Source organism: Phycodurus eques, chromosome 4 (assembly GCF_024500275.1).
Source record: "Phycodurus eques isolate BA_2022a chromosome 4, UOR_Pequ_1.1, whole genome shotgun sequence".
Classification (NCBI taxonomy): Eukaryota; Metazoa; Chordata; class Actinopteri; order Syngnathiformes; family Syngnathidae; genus Phycodurus; species Phycodurus eques.
In genome coordinates, this window is record NC_084528.1 from 19685220 (window position 1) to 19709387 (window position 24168).

The window sequence follows — 24168 nt, forward strand, 5'->3', positions numbered from 1 at the left end:
ACCAGTCCAGGGTGTACACCACCTCTTGGTCTCAGTCAGCTGAGCTCGGCGCCAGCTCACACTCCATGAGGACAAGTGCTATAGAAAATGGATGGATGGATTTTCCAACCAGATTACAGCTCAGTGTTAAATATAAAGCAGATATTGGAAAGAAAAACACAGCCATCTGGTGGGCCACATTCCTCCCACAAACACTTATGCAAGCTGGCCAATGCATGTAGCTTCTATTTTTATCAGATATTCCAATTGAGCTGCCCATCTTCATGTACTCTCTATGCGAAAACTACACAGTTTCTCCATTATACTGTAGCTCAGATATAGCAAAATCGGTGCTTAAAGGGAGAGTTGGCAATTTAAAAAATAATAATAATAAAAAATAAATCTATTTTTGCCATATTTGTTAAAACAGTCATGACTTGACAGTGGTACATGATAAATATGATCTGGCTCCATCGTGTGCCTGTAATTTGTTATACTGTACAAGAAACCACTAAGCCTGAGGAAAAAACATCCAATCAGAGACAGAAGGCGTGAGTGACTTAAGAGGTATGAATCATTTGTCGCACACTTGTGGGCATGCTCACCGCAGGCACACCCCCACAGCCTTGTACTGACCTGTTACCTCGTTACGAGAGAAAAGCACCTCTTGTTTTCGGTTTTAAGTTTTATTTGTTTGCAAGGCCGCATGTGTTTGGGAGATTTTGTTATGGTCCGATGAAACTAAGGTTGAACTTTTTGGCCTTAATTCCAAAAGGTATGTTTGGCGACCTTGCTTCCCTTATGACAAGGGTGTGTGAGCTTGCAGCCAACGATTGATTATTTCTAATTAAAAAAAAATTCTAATTAATTTGTTATTATGGGTGGGTTAAATAATTACATTATATTTATTGCACATATTCTTTTTTAATGACAAAAAAAAAATGTATAAAGTACACCAACAACTGTTTAAGATTGAAATGTGTAATTTCCAACAATATAAATTAAAACTCCACAAAACAGCATTTGCAAGAATTTCCACTCTGCAACTTTTTTCTTTTTTCACCTTTTACTGTTGCCACATCACGAGTTTCCTTACTTCAACTTGTCAGTGCCACATGAGCACACAAGTCGTTGCGTTTCCTGGAACACACAGGTTGTAATTTCAGGAGACAAACAACTATTTTAGAGAAGAACACATTAGTGCACAAAGCAGATATGAGCGCATTGGTGAGGAATGGATGCTCGCGCTCAAGTGCCACGAGGGGGATAAACATATTCATCGAGAAGAGCAGCGATTAAAATAAGACAAACAACCAAAAACATCAGTCCGTGCTAGTGCAGGCCTGTGTGCGCCCGAAAAGCCTGACTGTTTGTATTAGGAGTCCTGTGCTGTGCCGACTGTAGCGGCGAGGTGATGATGTGCAGAGCGTGTAAAAAGACGGGCCAGGGGTTCTATTTATAAAAGCATGTCGAGTGGCCCTTTAGCCTGGGTTAGCCCAGGCACTGCATTAGCTACCGCTCCAAAGTCAAACTCTTAAAAAGCCTGCAATGGAAATGTTACTTTGAAATCTCACAGCACATTAACATCCGTTGTTGTTTTTTAAAAAAAAATTTGTTAGCGCAGCCAAAGTGAATCCATTGTTAAGCTACAGGTATGTGAGGCGGGTCCTATTTTTTGTGTGTGGGGAATTACCACCGCATGATTCAGTGTTCAGAGCGGCCATAAAACATTGCCCAACATTCTTTCAGGGGCGCCGTAACCGGAGTGCGAGTGATTTTTCATGCAGTGATTGTCCTCCTTTGACAGATAATGGACAAGCATTAAGTATGGAGCTCAGTGTGTATACAATATAGTATGGCACGTGACCTTTAGCTGTGGTGGGAAATAACGGAGTACAAATACTTACGTATTGACGTCGATTTAGGGTAGGGACGTTCGATACCCCTTTTTTTTTCAGCCCGATACCTGTACGAGTATTCACTTTGCATGCTCACCAGTACCGATACCGAGTACTGATACTACTAGCACGTTTCATACATAAAATTTGAATTAACACAATGACACATATTTGTGAACATAGACCTTTCTTTATTTCTGACGTACATCCATGATTCGCCCATGTGTCAAACCCCTGCAGTGTAGCGATAACTACTGGCGAGAAGGATTTATTGGATGTCAGATTGTTTTAGTGGCTGGTATTGGCAGCCTTTACCAGTACCCACTACATTGAAATAAAGCCATTAATGGCCCGATACGATACCTGGTATAAAAAAACAAAAATGAAATAATGTGGGTAGCCCCGGTCACCATTTAAAGTGCCTCAGATTAACCCCGAGTAAATTTCTGCTTTTCTAATAAACCATTTTTATTTTATTTTTTTGCTTCACAACAGAGACCTGATTCAACCTTCGTTTCATCGGACCAAAACACATTTTCCCCCGTGTGTTTGGGAAATTTTGTCGTAGTCCAAAGAAACCAGGTTTGAATGTTTTGGCCATAATTTCAAAACGTATAATTGGTGCAAACATGACACTGCTCACCAAAATTAACACCTTACCAACATTGAAGTTGCTTTGATGGGAAGAATTATGAACAATTCCCAATAGCAGTCCGTGTTAGCCCAAAACCTTGAGGCTTCTGCCACAAAGCCAAAAGGAAAATTCAGGAAAAGCCCGCTAGAACAGCTGAACTTTGGTTAGTATTAATCAGTTACAGTTTAATTTATGCCAGGCGTGTGCTGACTCCCATTTAACATGAGTTTAAATGTTGCTTAATTTTCATCATGGCCCCATCCCATTTATACAAGGGTGTGCACACTTGTGCAACCACATTATCTCTGAAGTATATTTCAGAGTCTGTACTGTTTTACGTAAGTACAGGACTTGAATCAGTACTTCTACCTTTCTTTTTTCACACTAGTATCCATACTTCTACTTAAGTACAGTGTGAGTACTTTTGCTGCCGCTTTTTTTTCTTCAACACAGTCAACACATGCATCAACGGGTCATTGTTTTACTGCTAAAAAGCAAACACAGCGAGTGTGGCTGCACTTTACATACCTTATAGCACTCAGTCTGGCACTTTTTTTTTTCCAATCAAGTCCATTTTTAGATCTTGTGAGTGCCACCTGTTGCTTCACTGAGGTCATTGCTCTTCATTACTCAGTTCTTGAGTTGTTTTTCACTCAGTTGTACTGAAGTATTTATTTGGAGGAGTACTTTTTCATCTTCACTCGAGTCACATTTTTCTAAAGTAATAATGGTCTGACTTGAGTAAATTTTTGGACAACTCTACCCAGGTCTACTAAGGATAATCTTTCACAGACATTCAGATAATCTGTCTTTTGCTGACTTTGATCAGAAGAGAGAAAAAAATGCTCGAATTCTGCACAATTACCAGCATGTGTGTAGCCCGCTTTAGATAACTACTAACTACCTTTCTACTCTGTTTTTTGTAACAAAACATTTTTGTTATTATTCAGCTTTTGCGGAGGTCTGAGCTCGGTTATTAGTTCCTGATTTATAATTCTTTTATTGGTCCTAGTTGACAGCCAGTAGTAAGTAGGGTGTGGTTGGATAAGTATTCAAATGAAAGCTAGTGTTTATGGCAAATGTTGTTGGGACCTACAGTATCAGGTTGATAACAGCTGTCGAGAGGCTGACACATTCTTCTCACCCAGTGACAGTGGGAAGAGTTTATTGATTAAATGTTAGCTATGATAGTTAAAGGCACAAGAATAAAGCACACTAATTTAATTTTTTATTTTAATTTCAATATGTATGCAAAGTGACCGAAGATGGACAACACAGTTTATTAGTGATTCTAGAGTCTGAAATGTTTGTAATTATTCCTACATTTTTTTATGACTCATTATGCAAAAAGTATTGTCGTTGTGATCATAAAATCTAAAAATAAACTGAAACAATTTTGAATTTCTGTTAATTACAGGGGGAATTTGAGATAGCGATTTTTTTTTGGTCTTTTCCATATATATTAATGCAAGCATTATTTTTACTGTTCTATTATTTACAATGAGCCACGTGACAGAATATTAGTGCAATTTTATTTATGTTTTATTTGACTTCATTCAAATTTTACAGGTATTCTGGAAAATGTTTATCATAATATTTTTTTATTAAAACATATTTACACACTGGAAACTATACAACAGCAGTAGTGACAATGATATCTACATCTATATATAAAACAACTATGAAAAACACAAAACCTTATCGTTGCATTTGGATAACATTTATACACTCACCGGGCCACAACATTAAGTACACTTGCATAATCTAATGAGATTCAGTACAATTCTGCCGTTACAAATATAATGATTTCAACATATTTCAAGTAATTATTATTTTCTCCATTGCAGCATACTGGTAGGTGTTTCTAATATTTTGGTACACCCCTCAATATACTATTCTTGAATTTGACAACATCTATCAAAGTGAGCATTATTGTCTTTGTGTTGAAATGGCTCTCGTATCGGATCTCGTTATATATTGTGTTCAGTCATACACAATGTGTTTTATCATATTGTGAAATATACACTACAGTGGTGCCTTGAGATGCGAGTGAGGAAACCTTCCAGATATGTGCCGTCGTTCAGCCAATGTTTTGCTTAGACTTGAATTCTTTTTAGCTACAAGTGCAGTATGGTGCCAGTGAACTCAACTCACGTCACAACAAGTAGCAGTTTGGCAGATAGTAAACAAGTCTTCAAAACGGGGGCTTCAAGCGGTTTATTGCCACTCCCAGTTGAAGTTTAGTGTCAAACTAAACAAAACTAAGAGAATTACACATTCTGTAAACCATATCGCTTTGCCTTGGGAAAGTCCGCTTACCTTAATGCTAACAAACAATGCAAATGGGCTAACGAATAGCGTTAGTGTCGCGTTAGTGTTTGCTCCTTTTAAGCAGCAAATTTTGGAACTCAAATTGTAGAGCAACGAAGGTAGGCAGAAAATATAACAATACTCACAGGCATATATTCTTTATATTCTGCGAAAAACTACTATTACTGTGGCTTAGTTATTGTTGTGACCTGTCCCAGTTGTGACCTGTCCCAGAATGCATATTCATATGTCTGCCCCCAGGTAGCCAAGGCGTGCACACCAGAAGAAGCAGCACAATATCCATTAAAGAGGAGCAAAAAAAAAAAAAAAAAAAAAAAAAAAAAAAAAAAACCTTCTACATACATTACATTCAATTTAATTACGTCATTGCGTCATATGTTTTTGTTAAGTGCACTTTTAAAACCAAAACACGTTACAATAATGTTTGTTGTTGTTTTGGTAGGCTGGAATGTATTCATTTACATTCATTTCAATGTGTTTTGTGTGATAACTGTGGTCACGGAACGAACTAACTGTGTAACTCAAGGCACCACTTTACTCAGAAAAAGTTATGGATATTTGGAAATTTCGAGATGTACCTAAAATGCACTATTACCTTTATTCCTTGTTAGAGAACAGCAAGTTGTCCCAAATGTACTGAATCATAGAGCAGTGTGACATGTGCATTCAAATGTTTAGAGACGATCAATCTAAGGTCACCTGTAAAGATTATAGTCGATTTAAGGTTCTTCCAGAAATTTCATTCCCAAAGCCCAACATCCTCAAGTTTTTGTGAGTAGTCTATCTGGTCAAATTAAAAAAAATACATTTATGTTAGCTTATCTCTCCCCTCTTCCTTCCCTCACAAGCTCTTCTTCCACTCCTCCTCCCACCTCCCTGAGTTTCCTGGCCTCCCTCTCGGCCTCCTCAGCCCTCCTCCTCTCCTCCTGCTCGGTCTCCATGAGCCAGGGTCCTCCCAGGTAGCTCAGGATCTCCTCTGGGTTCCCTCGCCGCTCCGGGTCGGGGTGGAGCAGCTGTCGGAAAAGCGCCATAACAAGCGAGCTGAGGCCGTGGAACTGTGACGGAGGCGGGTTGTTCAGGTGGTTCTCCTTCATGATTGTGTAGCAGTCTGCTTCCTGGTCGCCTCTCCCGCTCCTCTCCTCACGCTCAAACCAGGCTTTGTATCTGGTGTAGCCGGGGTCGTCGCTGGTGCTCTCCTCCCAGGGGAAGCAGCCAGTCAAGAGGCAGTAGGTGAGGATCCCAAGGGCCCAGCTATCGATGCAGGGCTCCACCGTTATCCAAAGAGTCTCCTTCTCCTCCTCCGGATCATCGCACTCCTTCGCCTTGTCTGCCTCCTTGACGGGCTCTACCTCGGGGGTGCAGAAGGGCGACTCGTACCAGACGGCGCCGACGGTGTAACCGATGGCCCGGGTCAGGCCGAAGTCACCCAATTTGACCCAGCGGCACGAGCTGTCGCACAAGAAGATGTTCTCCGGTTTGATGTCCCGGTGGACGAAGCCCAGAGTGTGGAGGTGGGTCACGGCACCGCTAAGCTGGGACATCACTCTCTGGACACGCTCCTCATCCAGGCCAACCTACAACACACATGAAAGATCCTAAATAATAATTTTAAGCTCAAGCTTCAGTTCGAGTGAAGTGAAAAGAAAATGGAGCAGTTAAGGTACTTTAATGCGGGCAAGGAGAGCTACTCTTAAGAGGGGGGAACCAAACTCGAGAATGCTTATTGGCTGTTTATGTCTGCTTGTTCAAGTTTTTTTTTGTATTAAAAAAAATGATGTTTTTTTTTCTCCCCCCCCCCCCCATGCAATTAAATTATATTGCCAAAAGTATTTGCTCATCTGCCTTGATTTACATATTAATTTAAGTGGCATCCCATTCCTAATCCATAAGGTTCAATATGATGTGCATCCACCCTTTTCTGCTAAAACAGCTTTGACTTTTCTGGGAAGGCTGTCCACAAGGTTTAGGAGTCTGTTGATGGGAATGTTTGACCATTCGTCCAGGAGCGCATTTGTGAGGTCATAAACTGATGTCGGACGAGAAGGCCTGGCTCTGAGTCTCGGCTCTAATTCATCCCAAATGTGTTCTATTAAGTTGAGGTCAGGACTCTCCAGGTCAGTCAAGTTGATCCACACCAAACTCTCATCCATGTCTTTATGGACCTTGCTTTGTGCACTGGTGCACAGCCATGTTAGAAATGGAAGAACTTTTCCCACAAAGTTGGGAGCATGGAATTGTCCAAAAATGTTGGCTTCTTAGTTCCAGTGAAAGGAACTCTGAAGGATTCAGCATACCAAGAGCTTTTGGACAATTCATTGCTCCCAACTTTGTTGGACCGGTTTGGGGATGGTCCCTTCTTGTTCGAACATGACTGTGCACCAATGCACAAAGCAAGGTCCATAAAGACATGGATGTGAGAGTTTGGTGTGGATGAACTTGACTGGCCTGCAGTCCTGACACCAACCTCATTGAACACGTGTGGGATGAATTAGAGTGCAGACTGAGAGCCAGGCCTTGTCCAGCACTACTGTGTGGCCACACAAATCCGCTTCTGGAAGAGTGGTCAAAAATTTCCGATACACACACTCCTAAACCTTGTGGACAGCCTCTTCAGAAGAGTTAAAACTGTTATAGCTGTAAAAGGTGGACCGATGTCATATTACAGTGATCCCTACTGATTAAGAAGTGGATGTCACTTCAGATCATATGAGTCAAGGCAGGTGAGCTAATACTTTTGGCAATATAGTGTACAATGGGTGTCAATTATTAATTAATTATTTTTGCTATTCATGGTCCGGCCCGGTTCCTACCACCTGCGAATAGCGGGGGGTCCACTGCATATACAAACAAGCATTCACATTCACACCTATGGACAATTAGAGTTGGTCCCTTAATGCGGTGACGTCGCCCTGTACCGTTTGGTGAAAAACAGCCGACACCTACATTTTACATGCTCGACTGTGGGGATGGTATTCTTTGGTTCATACTTTTTTTGGATCATACTTTTTTTTCATCCTCCAAACTTGGCGAGTCGACTTGCTGCCCAATTTTGGTCTCATCTGAACACAGCACTTTCTCTCAAGCCTTCTCTGAGACATTTAGATGTTGACTGGCAAACTTCTGCCTTCTTGAGCAGGGTATGTTTTTCAACTTTGAGCACAACTGAAGTGCGCTGAGAACAGCACACACACACACACACAGTGACGCTCATGGAAACCTCCTGCCCCACTTCACATGCTTCCCTGCTGCTGGCTCGGCAGTGAGAGCAGAGTGTTCTCATTCTTATCACTTGCTCTTCTTGTTACGGGCAGTGAAAAGATGCCTGCTAACCTTTATCAACATCTCTTTTTTGCTGACATAAGCAAAAGATTAAAATAGGATCACTACCATTAAATTGTAGGGCAGGTTGTTTGAGTGATGGCCCCACTTCGCTCTTTAATCCGGGCCAACAATCATTTATAGAGACACAGAGTACTGTTATATTAGTTTCAATAATTTTGCTGTTTTATTCTGTTATTTTCATTTATTGAAAAAAATAATTTCTTAATTATTTACTGTGAATAATTGAATAAAGAAATATAAAAATAATAAACATGTTTTCATACATTTAATACATTTTATTTATTTTACTAATTACTTGTAACTAAATTATAATTAATACAATATATAGAAAATCAAATTATGTATTAATTTTGTATTGATTTAGCAAATGAATAGCATATGTTAAATGATTATATACTAATAATATACTTAATGTTAGTAAAATAATATATACATTTAACACTTTATTTTATTAAATCATTGGTAAATTAGTTTTATTTTTACCATTATTAGTTGTCTATTCATTTATGTAATTAAATCAGGGCACAGATAAACAAACAACCATTTGTTTAACCATTTGTTATATTGCCCGTAGATGTGAATGTGAGTGCGAACGGTTGTTTGTTTATATGTTCCCTGCGATTGGCTGGCGACCAGTTCAGGGTGTACGCCGCCTCTCGCCCAAAGATAGCTGGGATAGGCTCCAGCCCGCCCGCGACCCCAGTGAGGATAAGCGGTACAGAAAATGGATGGAAAGATACTTACGAAAAAAATACAACTATTTTAAATATTTAACATTTACATTTTTTAACATTCACAGTTTTTAAAAATATTGAGTAGAAAAGTTTGCCCACCCTTGATTGAGAGTCAGTCGTACATATCATGCATCCGTGAAACTGACCTCTGATACTATTACGCTATACAGGTCGCCGTAGAGACCGGCCTGCTGGGCGAAGACGTAATGGGATGACGTGGAAAAAAAGATGCCCAGCGCGCGCGTCAGCGAGGGATGTGTGCAGTAGGAAAGAGACAAGTTGTACTCCCTCAGGAAGGATGTGAGAGTCGTGGACTGACGAGGGAAGAACTTCAGAGCCATCGGGGTTCCTGCCAGAAAATAAATGACACACTATGAAATGTACGCCGACGCCCAAAGGAGTGTATTGTTTTGGATTTCATCATCTACGGTCCATAATATCATCAAAAGGTTCAGAGAATCTGGAGAAATCACTGCATGTTAAGCGGCAAGGCCCAAAACCAAGATTGAATGCCCGTGACCATCGATCCCCTCAGGCGGCACTGCATCAAAAACTGACATCAATGTGTAAAGGATATCACCACATGGGCTCAGGAACACTTCAGAAAACCATGCATCCATCCATCCTTTTTCTGAACCGCTTCTCCTCACTAGGCGTGCTGGAGCCTATCCCAGCTACCATCGGGCAGGAGGCAGGGTACACCCTGAACTGGTTGCCAGCCAATCGCAGGCCACATACAAACAAACAACCATTCGCACTTACATTCACACCTACGGGCAATTTAGAGTCATCAATTAACATAACACGTATGTTTTTGGGATGTGGGAGGCAACCGGAGTGCCCAGAGAAAACCCACGCAGACATGGGGAGAACCTCAGAACTGTGAGGAAGACGCTCTAACCAGTCGTCCACCGTGCCGCCTTCAACGTCAACCAATGTCAGTAAATACAGATCGGTGCTATATCCGTAAGTGCAACTTGAAACTCTACTATACAAACCAAAAGCCATTTATCAACAACACCCAGAAACGCCACCGGCTTCTCTGGGCCCAAGCTCATCTAAGATGGACTGATGAAAAGTGGAAAAGTATTCTGTGGTCCAAGAAGTCCACATTTCAAATTGTTTTGGGAACTTGTAGACGTCATGTCCTCCAGGCCAAAGAGGAAAAGAATCATCCAGACTGTTATGGACGCAAAGTTCTGACGCCAGCATCTGTGATAGTATGGGGCTGTGTTAGTGCCAATGGCATGGGTAACTTACACATCTGTGAAGGCACCATTAATTCTGAAAGGTACATACAGGTTTTGGAGAAACATGCTGCCATCAAAATTCTTAAAACTGCTTATAAAGGCCTGAACTGTCTTAAAAGTGAGGACAAAGTGTACACCTAAAGCTGGACCTAAAGCTGTTTTTCAAGGATATCGAGTTAATGCGCAAATGGCTCGCCACAGTATTGTGCATCAGTAACCCTGTGAACAAATTTAACTTGGCCTCTGGGGTAGATTGTGTTACGAGTACATTACAGCAACCCTATCCTGAAGAATAGCACTTCATTAAAGCGACGGGAGTGTAACATGCAAAATTGGAGGCTATCCAAAGACTCATCCGTCCTCACATTACTGCAACAGTTGTCCAACACAACATAAAGTTTCATCACAAGAGTGAAACCAGAGCCAGGATTGGTTCCATTAGCGATGCACTTAGTGGCTTTATTTTGCATTGCGTAATCTGTGTCTTACCTAACCGGCTATATAATCAGAGTTAAGGAGTGTGTGAATTTCACACAATTGAAACATAATGAGGTCCAAACTGTCATCCCAACGGGCCTGCTTACCTCTCTTCCTGTGCACGGCCAGCATGACCTTGCCGTAGGAACCTTCTCCCAGGAACTTCAGAACCTGGAAGTGGTCGGCCACCTTGAGGCTGGACATGGCCTGCGCCGACAGGAAGCAGCGTTCGTCGAGCTCCTTGGCGGCTGCGTCCTGCAGGGTGGAGGAGGAGAGAATAGATATGAACCGGATGTAAAACCCGTGTGATATATGAGGTCCGTGTGATGACTGATTTAGTGGCTTTGAGAGGAAGAAGATCCTCTGCTTGAAAGATGTGTGTTAATGCTAGTGTGGGAAGTAGTAGTAGTCAATTGTTTGCAGTCAGATTCTTCTCTGCTGCCCGAAAAACTATCAGAAGCATTGATTTACATTTACAATTTACAGTAGGCCTACATGAAATTGTATTAATTTAATACGAATTAGTATTAGTACTGTTGCAATTTGTGCAATGACTGTTGGAGAAGGGCGAATGTCAGACCTTGTTGAAAATGCATTTTCAAGGTCGACTTTTCAAGAAAAACTGGACATTGTGAGGGTAGGTCGGTGAACACCAGACCTGACTGGCTTGTTTCAACCAGAAAAAGGATTTATTTGGCACTTCCACAGTGGCGCAAACATGAGCGCAACTAGCTAGCTCTGACGACGCAGTTAGTTAACTAACTAGCTTGGAGGAGCAAAGAAAAGGGAGGATGGATTTTTTTTATCTATAAATAATCCACATCTCTGGTGAGCATGATGGTTTTTATTAGAAATGTTTATGTTTTTGTCATGTTATTAGATAAATATTGACTGTGAACTGCTCCAAATGATATTGGAGTGTAGAGGTTTGGAGCTGTTTGGAGGAAGATAAAGGGTTTATTATGTTTCTTGCTTTAGTAGCAAATACGTGAAATGCCGCTCTCTCTCTGTAATGCTATACATAGTTATATTTGCGTATTTTGTAAAATTACTACTTTTAGATTATAAATCACACAAATCTTTCTCCTTTGTCCTATGCACGAGATAAATACGGTGTCTTATCAGGACGATGGCGGCATCTGGAGCTCAGATCACTCAGCTCTTAATGGTCAACGCTTTGCCTCCTCCAGTCACAGCTTGGATGATACGCTTTGAAGTAAATCCCTTATCACGTAGACCCCGGCCTATTTGGGAGGGGTGCGAACTTTTACAACACAGCACTCCAGGCCGAAAACATATTTCGACCTTTGACATTCTGTGTGTCTACGACACATTTACCTCGTCGTGCCCTGGAAAGCCTTTTGGGAGACGTTTGCACAAATTCCATGTTTGTGGGATGGGTGCATCTGAAAGGTAAGTGCAGCCAATAAGTTGGCGAAAGTGTGTGTCACATAGTGGGAGAGTAACACCTGGCACTGATACAAAGAAGACAGCTCTATTTTAAACAGAGCATTTGACCCTCTTTGAAGATGTACGATGTGTTGATGTTGAGCAGATGGATTAAGCATCGTGGATTTAAATGTCCCAAAAATCTAAACACAGTCACGCTGGAGGCACCGTGTTTATACGAATGACCTCGCAGTTTGTAATATTGCCTTACCGAGGATGTAAAATGATGCTGATTAAAGACTGTATGTAAAAAAATATTAATTGTTAAAAGTCCTTGACTACTTTCCAGTGTCTGGAACTGACTGGAGTGTAGGCCCGAAGTCAGCTGGGATGGGCTCCAGTTCACCTGCGACCCGAATGAAGATAAGAAGATAACTGGCCTTCCAGTGTTTAAACCATTGTTCTACAACCCCAATTCTAATGAAGTTGGGACGTTGTGTTAAACATAAATAAAAACAGAATACAATGATTTGCAATTCATGTTATATATTTATATATATATTTTGATATATATATATTTATATATATCAACCTATATTTATTTGAATACACTACAAAGACAAGATATTTAATGTTCAAACTGATCAACTTTATTGTTTTTAGCAAATACTAATTAACTTGGAATTTTATGGCTGCAACATGTTCCAAAAAAGCTGGGACAACATTTAATAAACGTTTGGGAACTGAGGACACTACTTGTTGAAGCTTTGTAGGTGGAATTATTTCCCATTCTCGCTTGATGTACAGCTTCAGCTGTTCAACTGTTGTCGTATTTTGCGCTTCATAATGAGCCACACATTTTCAATGGGAGACAGGTCTGGACTGCAGGCAGGCCAGTCTAGTACCCGCACTCTTTTACTACAAAGCCACGCTGTTGTAACATGTGCAGAATGTGGTTTGGCATTGTCGTCCTGAAATAAGCAGGGGCGTCCATGAAAAAGACATTGCTTGGATGGCAGCATATGTTTCTCCGAAACCTGTATGTACCTGTATGTGTTCAGCATTAATGGTGCCTTCACAGAAGTGTAAGTTACCCATGCCATTGGCACTAACACAGCCCCATACCACAGATGCTGGCTTTTGAACTTTGCGTCCATAACAGTCCGGTTTGTTCTTTTCCTCTTTGGCCCCAAGGACACGACGTCCACAATTTCCAAAAACAATTGGAAATGTGGACTCGTCGGACCACTGAAGACTTTTCCACTTTGCATCAGTCCATCTTAGATGAGTTCGGGCCCAGAGAAGCCAGCGACGTTTCTGGGTGTTCTTGATAAATGGCTTTTCCTTTGCATAGAAGAGTTTGTTCCTGAGCCCATGTGGTGATATCCTTTACACATTGATGTCGGTTTTTGATGCAGTGCCGCCTGAGGGATCGAAGGTCAAGGGCATTCAATGTTGGTTTTCTTTGCTTGTGAATGACTGAGCAATTTAGGGAAGCTCCTTTTATACCCAATCATGGCACCCACCTGTTCCCAATTAGCCTGTTCACCTGTGCACCTCAAACAGGTGTTTGATGAGCATTCCTCAACTTTCTCAGTCTTTTTTGCCACCTGTCCCAGCTTTTTTGGAACGTGTTGCAGCCATAAAATTTTATGTTAATGATTATTTGCTAAAAACAATAAAGTTGATCAGTTTGAACATCAAATGCCTTGTCTTTGTCGTGTATTCAATTAAATATAGGTTGAACATGATTTGCAAATCATTGTATTCTGTTTTTATTCATGTTTAACACAATGTCCCAACTTCATTGGAATTGGGGTTGTACATTCCTAGATATGTAAGAGCAAAATTGCATTTATATCATTCCTCATTTCATTCATGTTGAAAAGTTTAATTTGATATTTGAATATCTTGTAGTATTATAATTCAAAGGCTGTGAATTATAGGAATCAAATATTACAATTTTTTATATCAAATGTGTTGTGATTATATACATAAAGTTACGTGTTTATTTTTATATATTTGTGTTCTATATTTGTATGCACTTTTTAAAACTTTTTTTCAAATTTAATATTGTTTTACCGTTATTATAAATCGAAGGCTATGAATGACATGAATTGATTGCTTTTTTTTATATGCATAAAAGGTTTTGTGAATGTATGCACAGTCGTGTTTATTTTACAGTATATGATTTTAAATTTGTGGGGGAAAATGTGGAAATATTTAACTGGAACACATAAGAGGGAGCACATAAATGACAATATAGAGAATAATCATGAATAGAAAATATGTACAATTGTAAGCTATTTAGAAAGAGAAAGGGCAGTAAGAAAAGGTTGTGATCAGTGTTTATATTCATATTTGTCAATTCATGTTGTTTTTTTATTTAATATTAAACTGGAGTTTTATAGGTCAATTAAACGTATGTTTTAAAATGCATAATTGTGCAATTTATGGATTCTAATAATCTAAATCACAGAGGAGTCCTGCATTTTTATTGCATCAAAAGCATAACTGCAAGCTGAAATTATTATGCAAACTCATCACCAAATGACATGAGTCATGACTTTCTTTTAGTGTTCCACATGGGCCAACAATCCGAACGAGAAGTTTGGAGGGGGTGGGGACGGGACGGGGGGTGGGGGTTAACATGCATGAATGCAAAATGTTGAATTAAATGGACAAAGAACAAATAAGAGTAGCTTTGTATGCTGTGGCAAGATTGCTCATCAAAAACAAAATGAGTTGATTTAATCGAAGTCCAGTACTCACTGTCATGCTTGTATGAGGTGTGTGATGGTGATGGTCTCTTTTCAGCGGCTCCTCCTCACAAGCTGCTCTTGCTGCACCTTCTTGCACTTCGATGCAGGAGGTGTGCTGTACTGTAGTTGTTCGTCCTGCGCTGGATGAGTCAACTGGACCTGCAACTGATCTGTGCACCGGCAAAGTAGACAATGACCGCCTCTCCCCGGGGACACACTCTTACACAAACACTCCCTCTCTTTTCCTACTATGTGGCCAAGTCTGTCTGCAGCTCGCCTGGTTCATTGCTGGCAAGTGGGCCGAAATGGGTCGCAAGGTATTTCAAACCTCTCTCTCGCCTGCAGTGTGGCCCTCCCTTTCTGTCTTCCACTTCCCCGCAGCCACAGTTAATGCCCCCCTGTTTCCAAACTCTCATTCACCTTAACCCTTCCTGCCTCCCGTGTCACTCACTCACCAACTCTTTCCATGTCTCGCCGTCTTTTTTTCCTCACCACTCAAGGTCTGAGTCAGTGAATTCCCTCCGTCGTGTAGGATTCTTGGGTTAATCAACATGTATGCAGGAATGATTGCAATAGGCCAACAAGCTGTACCCTTGATCCCTGGACTCTTACTGGGATTACAGGGTACAGTTAAGCATCCCTCTCATGGATTAATTGTCCAAGATCACTCTCCTCTAATGTTACTCTGCATTCCATGTCTATCAATGCATGAGCGGTAATAAAAGAATGAGCCACACTAAATATGTCTACCCACACACTCACCCACCCACATTAATGCATTCAACTGTTTGTAGACTTCCAAAAACAGCTTCAATCATATCCATAACTCTCATCTCAGTTTTCATTCTACTCTCCATTGACGTACACGACATGTCTCCACAATGTGAAGTCATCCTGAGTTAATGTACAATACAGATTAGACACCATCCATCCATCCATTTTCCGTACCGCTTCTCATCACAAGGGTATCTTCGGGCGAGAGGTGGGGTACACCCTGAACTGGTCGCCAGCCAATCATAAAAACAAACACATATTAACAAACAACCATTCGCACTCACATTCACACCTACGGGCAATTTAAAGTATTCAATCAACCTACCATGCATGTTTTTGAGATGTGGGAGGAAACCGGAGTACCCAGAGAAAACCCATGCAGGCACCGGGAGAACATGTAAACTCCACACAGGTGGGGCCGGGATTTGAACGCCGGTTCTTAGAACTCTGAGGTAGATGTACTAACCAGTCGTACACCGTGCCGCCCAGATTAGACACATTACATAATACACAATACAGTTGACTCCGGCCCCGACCGCAAATAGCAAAAATCTGCAAATAATTAACTAATTCGAAATACCCCCCGCAAAAAAAAGCAATGCAAATAAGCGTGGTATTGGGTAAAAAAATAATTAACTGGGGATGGGGAAAAAATACAGCAAAAAAAGCGGGTATTGCTGCAAATAACGGCATAGGTTTCCCCCCAAAAAATCAGTGAATGTCGAATTGCGAATATGAAGGATTCCATAGTATTTTACATAATGTACAATACATGTACTGTACCCTGCATGTGTCTATATTGACTAGATCAGGGGTGTTAAACTCAATCTTGTCGCAGGCCAAATTGTAGTTATGTTTTCCCTCCAAAGGCCATTGTTACTGTGAAACCATTTCAATGTACAAATGCATCATTATATTATCACATATTCAGTGAACCCCCACATATTTATGTATTTATTTGTTTTTATTGTTGATTTGCTTTTATTTTGTTTTGTTTTACTCTGCTGTCTGCAGACAGAAAGAAAGAGGAAAGGATAAATAAAGATTAAATAAATCAAAATATTCATTTTGCCGATTTTCTGGGAGGAGCATATCCCTGGTTATTTACAGAAAGCACCACTTATGTTCCACCCCCCGATCCCCTACTTATTCCTTTTTTTTTAACCATTCTCCTGCTTATTGTCGTTTTTTGGGGAAAAAATACATTTGATTTTTTTTTTCCACGGCAATTACAATTAGTGTCAATTAGTCGTGGTCAGTCCATATCCTCCGCGAATAGCAGGTTGCACTGTGCGCAACCAACTGATGGATAACTAATTTAGAAATTAATTGTCAACTAAAGTAGTTTGTTCAACTATTGTTTTTTTTTTGAAGGGTTTGGTAAAAAAACAAATGCTTGAAATACCTGAAAATTATTAAATGTGTGTAACATTTAAAATTATAGAAAATTAGACCAAAAAAATACATTCATCATTTCATATCATTTGAATCCATCGTTATTCAATATGATATCAGAAAAAAGGAACAGCAGGGACGCAGGCCTCTTGCTCTTATACTGCGGCTATAATTTCCCCCGAAAAGAACACTATAAGTATGAGGAGACAATTTAACACATTCGTTTCAGAATTTAATCACGATTCTGTATTGAATACAGTATAAAATCAGAAACGAAGAAAAACAGCGACACTGACACCTTGCTCTCACTGCAACTGGAATTTCTCCCAAAACACTATAAGTACTACGATACAGTTTATATGCAGCACATTCTCTTCACAACTGAAACACTGCTCTGTATTAAATATAAACTTGGTAGTCCAAGCAATAAAAACATTGCCACAGAACCGCTAACAGGAAGTCACACAGACACTAAGGGAATTTGTCCAAAAACAGCTTTTCATTTCATACATTGATTTCAAAATTGAATAACTCCTCTGTCGTAAATAAGAAATCGGTACTAAAAACAAAAACAGACAGATAACAGATTGCAAAAGGTGGCAGACACTCACATACTACTTCAAACCCTATACACAATTTCACAATTGAACAACTATTGAACAACTATTCTCTATTAAATATAAAATACAAAGTATACTTGTTTATATACAGCACCAACTGGTGAGGGACTGTCCCCCACCATTATTATAAATAGTTAACTTTGTAATTGATAATCATGAATCAATACCACGCAATTATCATAATTCTTAATGATTGATTGCAAATCAAATATGATGCCCATCCATAATATCTACTATATCTCTTTCCCAGAGCATATTATGAGATGTCAGTAATCTGACATAGCAAAGAGTTTAAATGAAACCTTATTTAATAAAAAATAAATAAAAAACAGCCTCCATCCAAACTTTAGTGTCTACATGCCAGCTGTTCTTCCTACTTAGCACCATCTGCAGGTCCGACCTCCTCATCTCCCATCACCTCAACACCCTCCTCCTCTTTCTGTTGACGCTGTTAGATTTCCCCCTGGTAGTACATACTACTGGACTATTATTGCTAAAGCCAGCGCTATGTAACACAAACACAGGCTGCTATAACAACGGCTGAGCCGTGCTCAGGTTACTGACCACCCGCGCCCACCCCACCTCACCCCCTGCTGTGTTTTGGGACACGTACGAGGCAGTTTGTAGTCACTCCATAGGGGCCCGTCAGCCCCTGCTGTGGCAACCTCGGTCCACTCCATCATCCAAAACACAGCCTTCGTCGCAAGGTCGGCGGCATTCGCTAATGTGAGGCACACACGCATACAAAATGCGTGCAAACATGTTGAAGTAACACGGTTATTCGTGGAAAGTGCGAGTCACTCACCGAGATGCCACCGGTTACATAATGAATGCTTTTGGTTACATCTATGGATTTTGAAGAGCTGTCAAGTGGGAAATGGGCACAGTTTGATGATATCCAATTCAAAAGTTATGATATTTTCATAACATAAGCCGTGGAATAAATATATTCAGTGGCAGGCCGCACGTTTGGTACCTGGGCCCTCAGTGGGGACTTAATCCACTGTGTGTGTGTGTGTGTGTGTGTGTGTGTGCGCGAGCCTGTTGCGCATTCACCCACTCACAGTCGTAACTGTATCCAGCTTCAAAGTGCAGTATAATGTAAAACCACTATTAGCACAAGTGGTGGATTTGAGACCAAATTTTGAAGAAGCACTGGCTTCATTCAAATCTCTGGTGCGGATTAATTTCACTTTTGCTGTTAAATATAACGAAGAGGGAGAAAAACTGTTGAAAAGTGTTTACAAACATTTTACCGTGTGAAACATTGCTTGCCTTATAACACATCCCATACTTTTTAAGGAAACACAAGCAATATGACCAAGGTTCTGTTTGCATACTTATATAACGCTTGCTTGACACACAACAGACTCCAAAAGGTAACCTAAGCGAAACAACAAGTGTCAATTGAGAATGCTTTTGAACCCACCTAACGTGGCACTTAGGATAAACGCCATTATTAAAGATTTGCTACTATTTTCTGTGGTCGAAGATGTGTGGTTTGTTCACCTAATGAAAATGTTCAACCCATGTTATGTTGTGCCCTTGAACATTTCAGCAGCATTTTGATTCCCTTACCGAATTAGGTGTGGGTTCATTGCAAAGTGGGTTTCAGGCATGACCAATCGAGCTGTAATCCAGCTGTTACACAAGTACTGTTTGTCTTTTTTCGTTTCATTTTAACATTTTTGTATGTTTTATTTTTTATAACTTTTACACTATTATATATTTTTTATATATATATTACACTAATTATTCAAGGAATAAAAGGAAGTTTAGGCGGCACAGTGGACGACTGTTCAGCACATCTGCCTCACAGTTCTAAGGACCCGGGTTCAAATCCGGCCTCGCTTGTGTCGAGTTTGTATGTTCTCCCCGTACCTGCGTGGGTTTTCTCCGGGTACTCCGGTTTCCTCCCACATCCCAAAAACATGCATGGAAGGTTAATTGAAGACTCTAAATTGCCCGTAGGTGTGAATACACCTACGCGCAATGTAGGCGACCAGTTCAAGGTGTACCCCACGTCTCGCCCGCAGTTATCTGGGATAGGCTCCAGCATGCCCGCGACCCTACTGAGGATAAGCGGCACGGAAAATAAATGAATGAATAAAGGGAAGTTTACTCTTCAAAAGTTGTGTTTAAATTAGAGCATCACAATTGTCAATGTACCTGGGATAGGCTCCAGCACTCCCGCTATCCTTCTGCGTATAAGCGGCTCAGAAAATGGATGGATGGATGGATGAATTGTCACTGTTATTTAGTTTTGCAAAAACAATTGCCTTTTTACCCCTTTATTTTTTTCTTTTTACCCCCCATATGTTATGTATAGCAGTGATTCTTATGTGGTGCCACTAGTGGTACACATACTTTCTCTAGTGGTACGTGAAAGAATCACTGGCCGAGTACTATGGCTCAGATGTACGAGGGGCAGTCAAAAGGTAATGAGCCCAATAAAATTTAACCTACTAATAATTGAATTTCTTTTTCTGAAATGTTCACAGTTTGTAGTTTAAATACTTGTTTAAAGCTTTTTTTTTAAGTTTTGTTAAAGCCTGTCCTCTTACTGTCAGCCATTTTGGAAATTAGGTCGTTGCTGGATGCCCGTCAGAAGCAGAGAGTTGTGACTGAATTTCTTGCTTTGAAAGGGGAACCACCACTAAACATTTTCAAAAGGTTGCAATATATGGGGAAGCTGCAATAGGCAACAGCATAGTCAAAAAGTGGGTGTCCAGGATCAAATCTTAAGAACAAGAGCCTGCTTTGAGTGACCTCTGTGACTAGCCAAGGATCGGCAGACCATTTCCAGCAGTTAATCCTGGGAATAGTGCTAGGGTTTAGGAACTGATCAGAGAAGATCAGAGAGTCACCATTGATGCCAACACCATCATGCGTCATCATTGATGATCATAAACCTAACCATATATACAGTACACATTTTTTAAAATGTTTAGTGGTGACTCCCCTTCCAAAGCAAGTGGAAGTGTACGCATACTTAGCAAATATGCATCTTATTGTGTAACTTAAAGCAACAAATTTGTCGAATAGATAATATATTACTGGCATTTGGTTATAGTTTTAGAAGATGTGTTTCAAATATTTTGGGAGACATTTTTCTAATTTAATGTGAAAATACAGTACATTCAAAAATGTTGTTTTCTTCTCAAATCTAGTATAACATTGCATTTATCTTCAAATAAGATATTACTTTTGGGGATGCAAGAACATTGTAAAATAGTGCAGTGCCTTAGAAGAGGTTGGGGATTGCTGATTTAGACATGAGCTAATTCAAATGCCAACAAGAGGATATCAAGAGTTATATTTTTCCAATTAATTTGAGAATACCCACATTGTTTGGATGAAATGATGGCTGGGGAAAATAAAGTTTGGCTTTGTGACATAACACAACACCTGTCACAATGGCCTTTTGTGACAGCGATAATCGCCTGCATTTTTGGGGTTTATCTCCACGAGATTAATATTTCCAAAGCAGTGTCACTGTGCATTAGCATACTATCTTTTTGCACAGGTCATGCTGCAGTGTTTTCTTGTGTCGTTCTTCTCCGTGGAGACCTGAAGGGATAAGAGAGACACATGCGGGTTAAAAGGGGAACATGGGAACACGCATGACAGCTGTTCCTCTGTTGTTTTTATCTATGGGGCTTACGATATAGTATTTATGGATCCACAGACAAATGACTGTGCGCATACAGTTAGTCCGAGTATGCCTCTATGTGGATGGCTCATGCTACAACACAACCCGTCACGCGTAGGACTGCTCAGTATCACTCACAATGAGTAGGTAGATAGTCAGCATGCCTGCATGTGTGAAAAAGACAACACTGTTTAGTGCACCTCCAGCAAGGTTAAACTGTCAACAAAAAAAACAAAAAAGAAAAGAAAGGTGCAATTTAGTATTGTTTGGGGTGGGTGTCTGGCGTTTTCTGCCATGAGTATTGTGCGCTCTGACATGAACAAGGCAGCCGATGGCAGTGAATGACCTTTAAGGCAAAAAGATAAGGGATCTCATTTAACATAATGCCTGGATCAGACTACAAGACAAATGTGGTCTTTTACAATTGCACTATGTCACAGTACTACCATAATATCTTGCCGTATTTTGGTTAGACAGTGGCAACACTACACAACATGTATTCCGATACCACCGTATCCCATCTTTTACGATCACTGGGCTTTACCTTGTTAAATCAAACATTGTCGGAGAGGCAGATTGAGAAAATGTATCACCTCTCAACGAGACCGGGTACACCCGTTACCATGGCGATGACAACAACGTAACGCGCCAATGTATTGTGTCGGGGGGAAAAGGAACAAAATCAGGAAAAACACGCAGTGATTGGGAGAGGACGTTCATTCAAGGATTGCTTGAGCTATGTTCACGTACTTTTAATAGAATACGGCTCGCAAGCAGGCAACAAACCGTGATGTAGCTTAGCAAGCTAATGCTAGCACTAACGGTTGTTGTATGTAAAGATGCCGGCGTTCTGTCGAATCATACTCTAAAGCTTCGGTAAACATTGGTTTGTGCGTGTGAATAAATGTTGAGGTTGTTGACAACAACAAGCACGGGAGGGTTAGGGCTAACCTTGGAACTGCAAAAAGAGAAACTATTGTGCCATATTTTTGTTCATCAATTTGCGGTGTAAAACTGCACGGCATCATACTGTTTCAAGTATACATTATTACATTGTTAGAATTTCATTACAGTATACAGTATTTTGTATACATATATATATATATATATATATATATATATATATTGTTGTTTGGGTCATACAGAAATGTGTTTCTCAAACTTTTTTTTTTCTTTTACACCAAATACCACCTAAAAAAATACTCTGCTCTCCAAGTTCCAACCCTAACCCTGTTGACCAACATTAACATAGGTTTTAATATTATTGTAAGTCACTTACTGCAACATTATGCACAGTTTGAACATAAACACAGTGCTTAAATGTAGGAAAATTTAAAACCCAAATAGGGGGGTGTACCCAAATAGGGGGGCATGGTGGGTGACTGGTTAGCACATCTGCCTCACAGTTCTGAGGACCCGGGTTCAAAACTGGCTTCACATGTGTGGAGTTTGCATGTTCTCCCCGTGTCTGTGCGGGTTTTCTCCAGGTGCTCCGGTTTCCTCCTACATCACAAAAACATGCGTGGTAGGTTAATTGAAGACTCTGAATTGCCCTTAGGTCTGAATGTGAGTGTGAATGATTGTTTGTTTCTCTGTGCCCTGCGATTGGCTGGCGACCGGTTCAGGGTGTACCCCGCCTCTCGCCTGAAGATAGCTTGGATAGGATCCAACACGCCCGCAACCCTAGTGAGGATAAACGGTATGGAAAAATGGATGGATGGATGGATGTACCCAAATAATAACTTAAAAGCAAACACTTCTTAAACATTAAATGCAAGAATTGCACATAAAAGATAAATACAACTGTACTGTGTTTAGGCAGTGATTCTTTCGCATACCACAAGAGGGGGCCATTAGTACCATTTGTGGTACGAGTACCTCATCGTGGGAATCACTGATTTAGAAAATCCAAATATATTTTTTAAATATGTCAAAATTCTTACACTAATGACAAATATAACATTTCCTATACACTAGTACAACCCACAACACAATAATATACATATTAATTCCTTCTTACCAGTATAGAATTAGGTACAATAGAATAGAATAGAAATAAATTTAATAGAATAATCCTACTTGTACTATTTCTACTTACTTCTAATCTATTGCTATTTCTAGTACCTTCAATACTATTTATCTGGCAACAATTTCTATTACTGTACTTCTGTCACTACTATATCCAGTGGACCCCCATTATTCATAGGGGATAAGGACCGGGCCAGACCACAAATAGTGAAAATATGTTGATAATTGATGCCCATTATACAGTAATTGCATTGAAAAAATGCCAACCTAAAAAAAAATATTGAATAAGCGGGGATCAACCGCTATCAAGTGTACCCCCCAAAAAAGAAGGAAAAAAATGAAAAAAATAATAAATGGGAAAAAATTACACAAAATAAATTTGAAAGAAATTGGGGGAAAAAATCTACTTGTACCACTAGTACTATTAACTACAAGTTAGACTACTTATTTTACTACTTCTACTACTATTTGCACTTTTACTAATACTTTCTATTACAGCAATAATATTTCTGACTGCAATTTCTACTACTTTTACCAACACTACTATTTCGACTGCTAGTTCTACTACCACAAATTGTAGATAGATAGATAGATAGATAGATAGATAGATAGATAGATAGATAGATAGATAGATAGATAGATAGATAGACAGACAGACAGACAGACATGGACGCAATAACATGACAGTTGATGGAAGTTGTTCTCAGTTACATAAAAATTCGGTTAAACAACTGTGTCTGTATCTACATCTTGTCGTTTGTGTAGTTTATTGACGTTGTTGTAAGTGATGTGAAGTAAGAACGTACGTACTTGCCTTCTCGGCTGTGAGCGTATGCGCGCATGAGTAAAACAAAGGTGGCGGGAGGTGGGGGTGCGGCGGTCGTCTGGAGCGGAAGCGGAAAC

At 40.2% G+C, this 24168-nt stretch overlaps 1 protein-coding gene across 1 annotated transcript; it reads right to left on the minus strand.

The window, feature by feature from the left end:
- Positions 1–5216: 5216 nt before the first annotated feature.
- sbk3 (SH3 domain binding kinase family, member 3) lies at positions 5217–14949 on the minus strand. Its single transcript, XM_061675666.1, has 4 exons — positions 14807–14949; positions 10753–10900; positions 9065–9267; positions 5217–6416 (listed from the first exon to the last, which is right to left on the minus strand). The coding sequence occupies exons 1-4, from the start codon at positions 14810–14812 to the stop codon at positions 5661–5663; spliced, it is 1113 nt and encodes a 370-aa protein (XP_061531650.1). The 5' UTR covers positions 14813–14949; the 3' UTR covers positions 5217–5660.
- Between the last annotated feature and the right edge of the window lie 9219 nt (positions 14950–24168).

Excerpts from the sequence above, each read along its gene's own strand:
- sbk3 (XM_061675666.1), bottom strand. Across the intron at positions 9,268-10,752 it reads GGCCGTGCACAGGAAGAGAG|GAACCCCGATGGCTCTGAAG; the intron begins GTAAGCAGGCCC and ends ATTTTCTGGCAG. Across the intron at positions 6,417-9,064 it reads ATAGCGTAATAGTATCAGAG|GTTGGCCTGGATGAGGAGCG; the intron begins GTCAGTTTCACG and ends TGTGTGTTGTAG.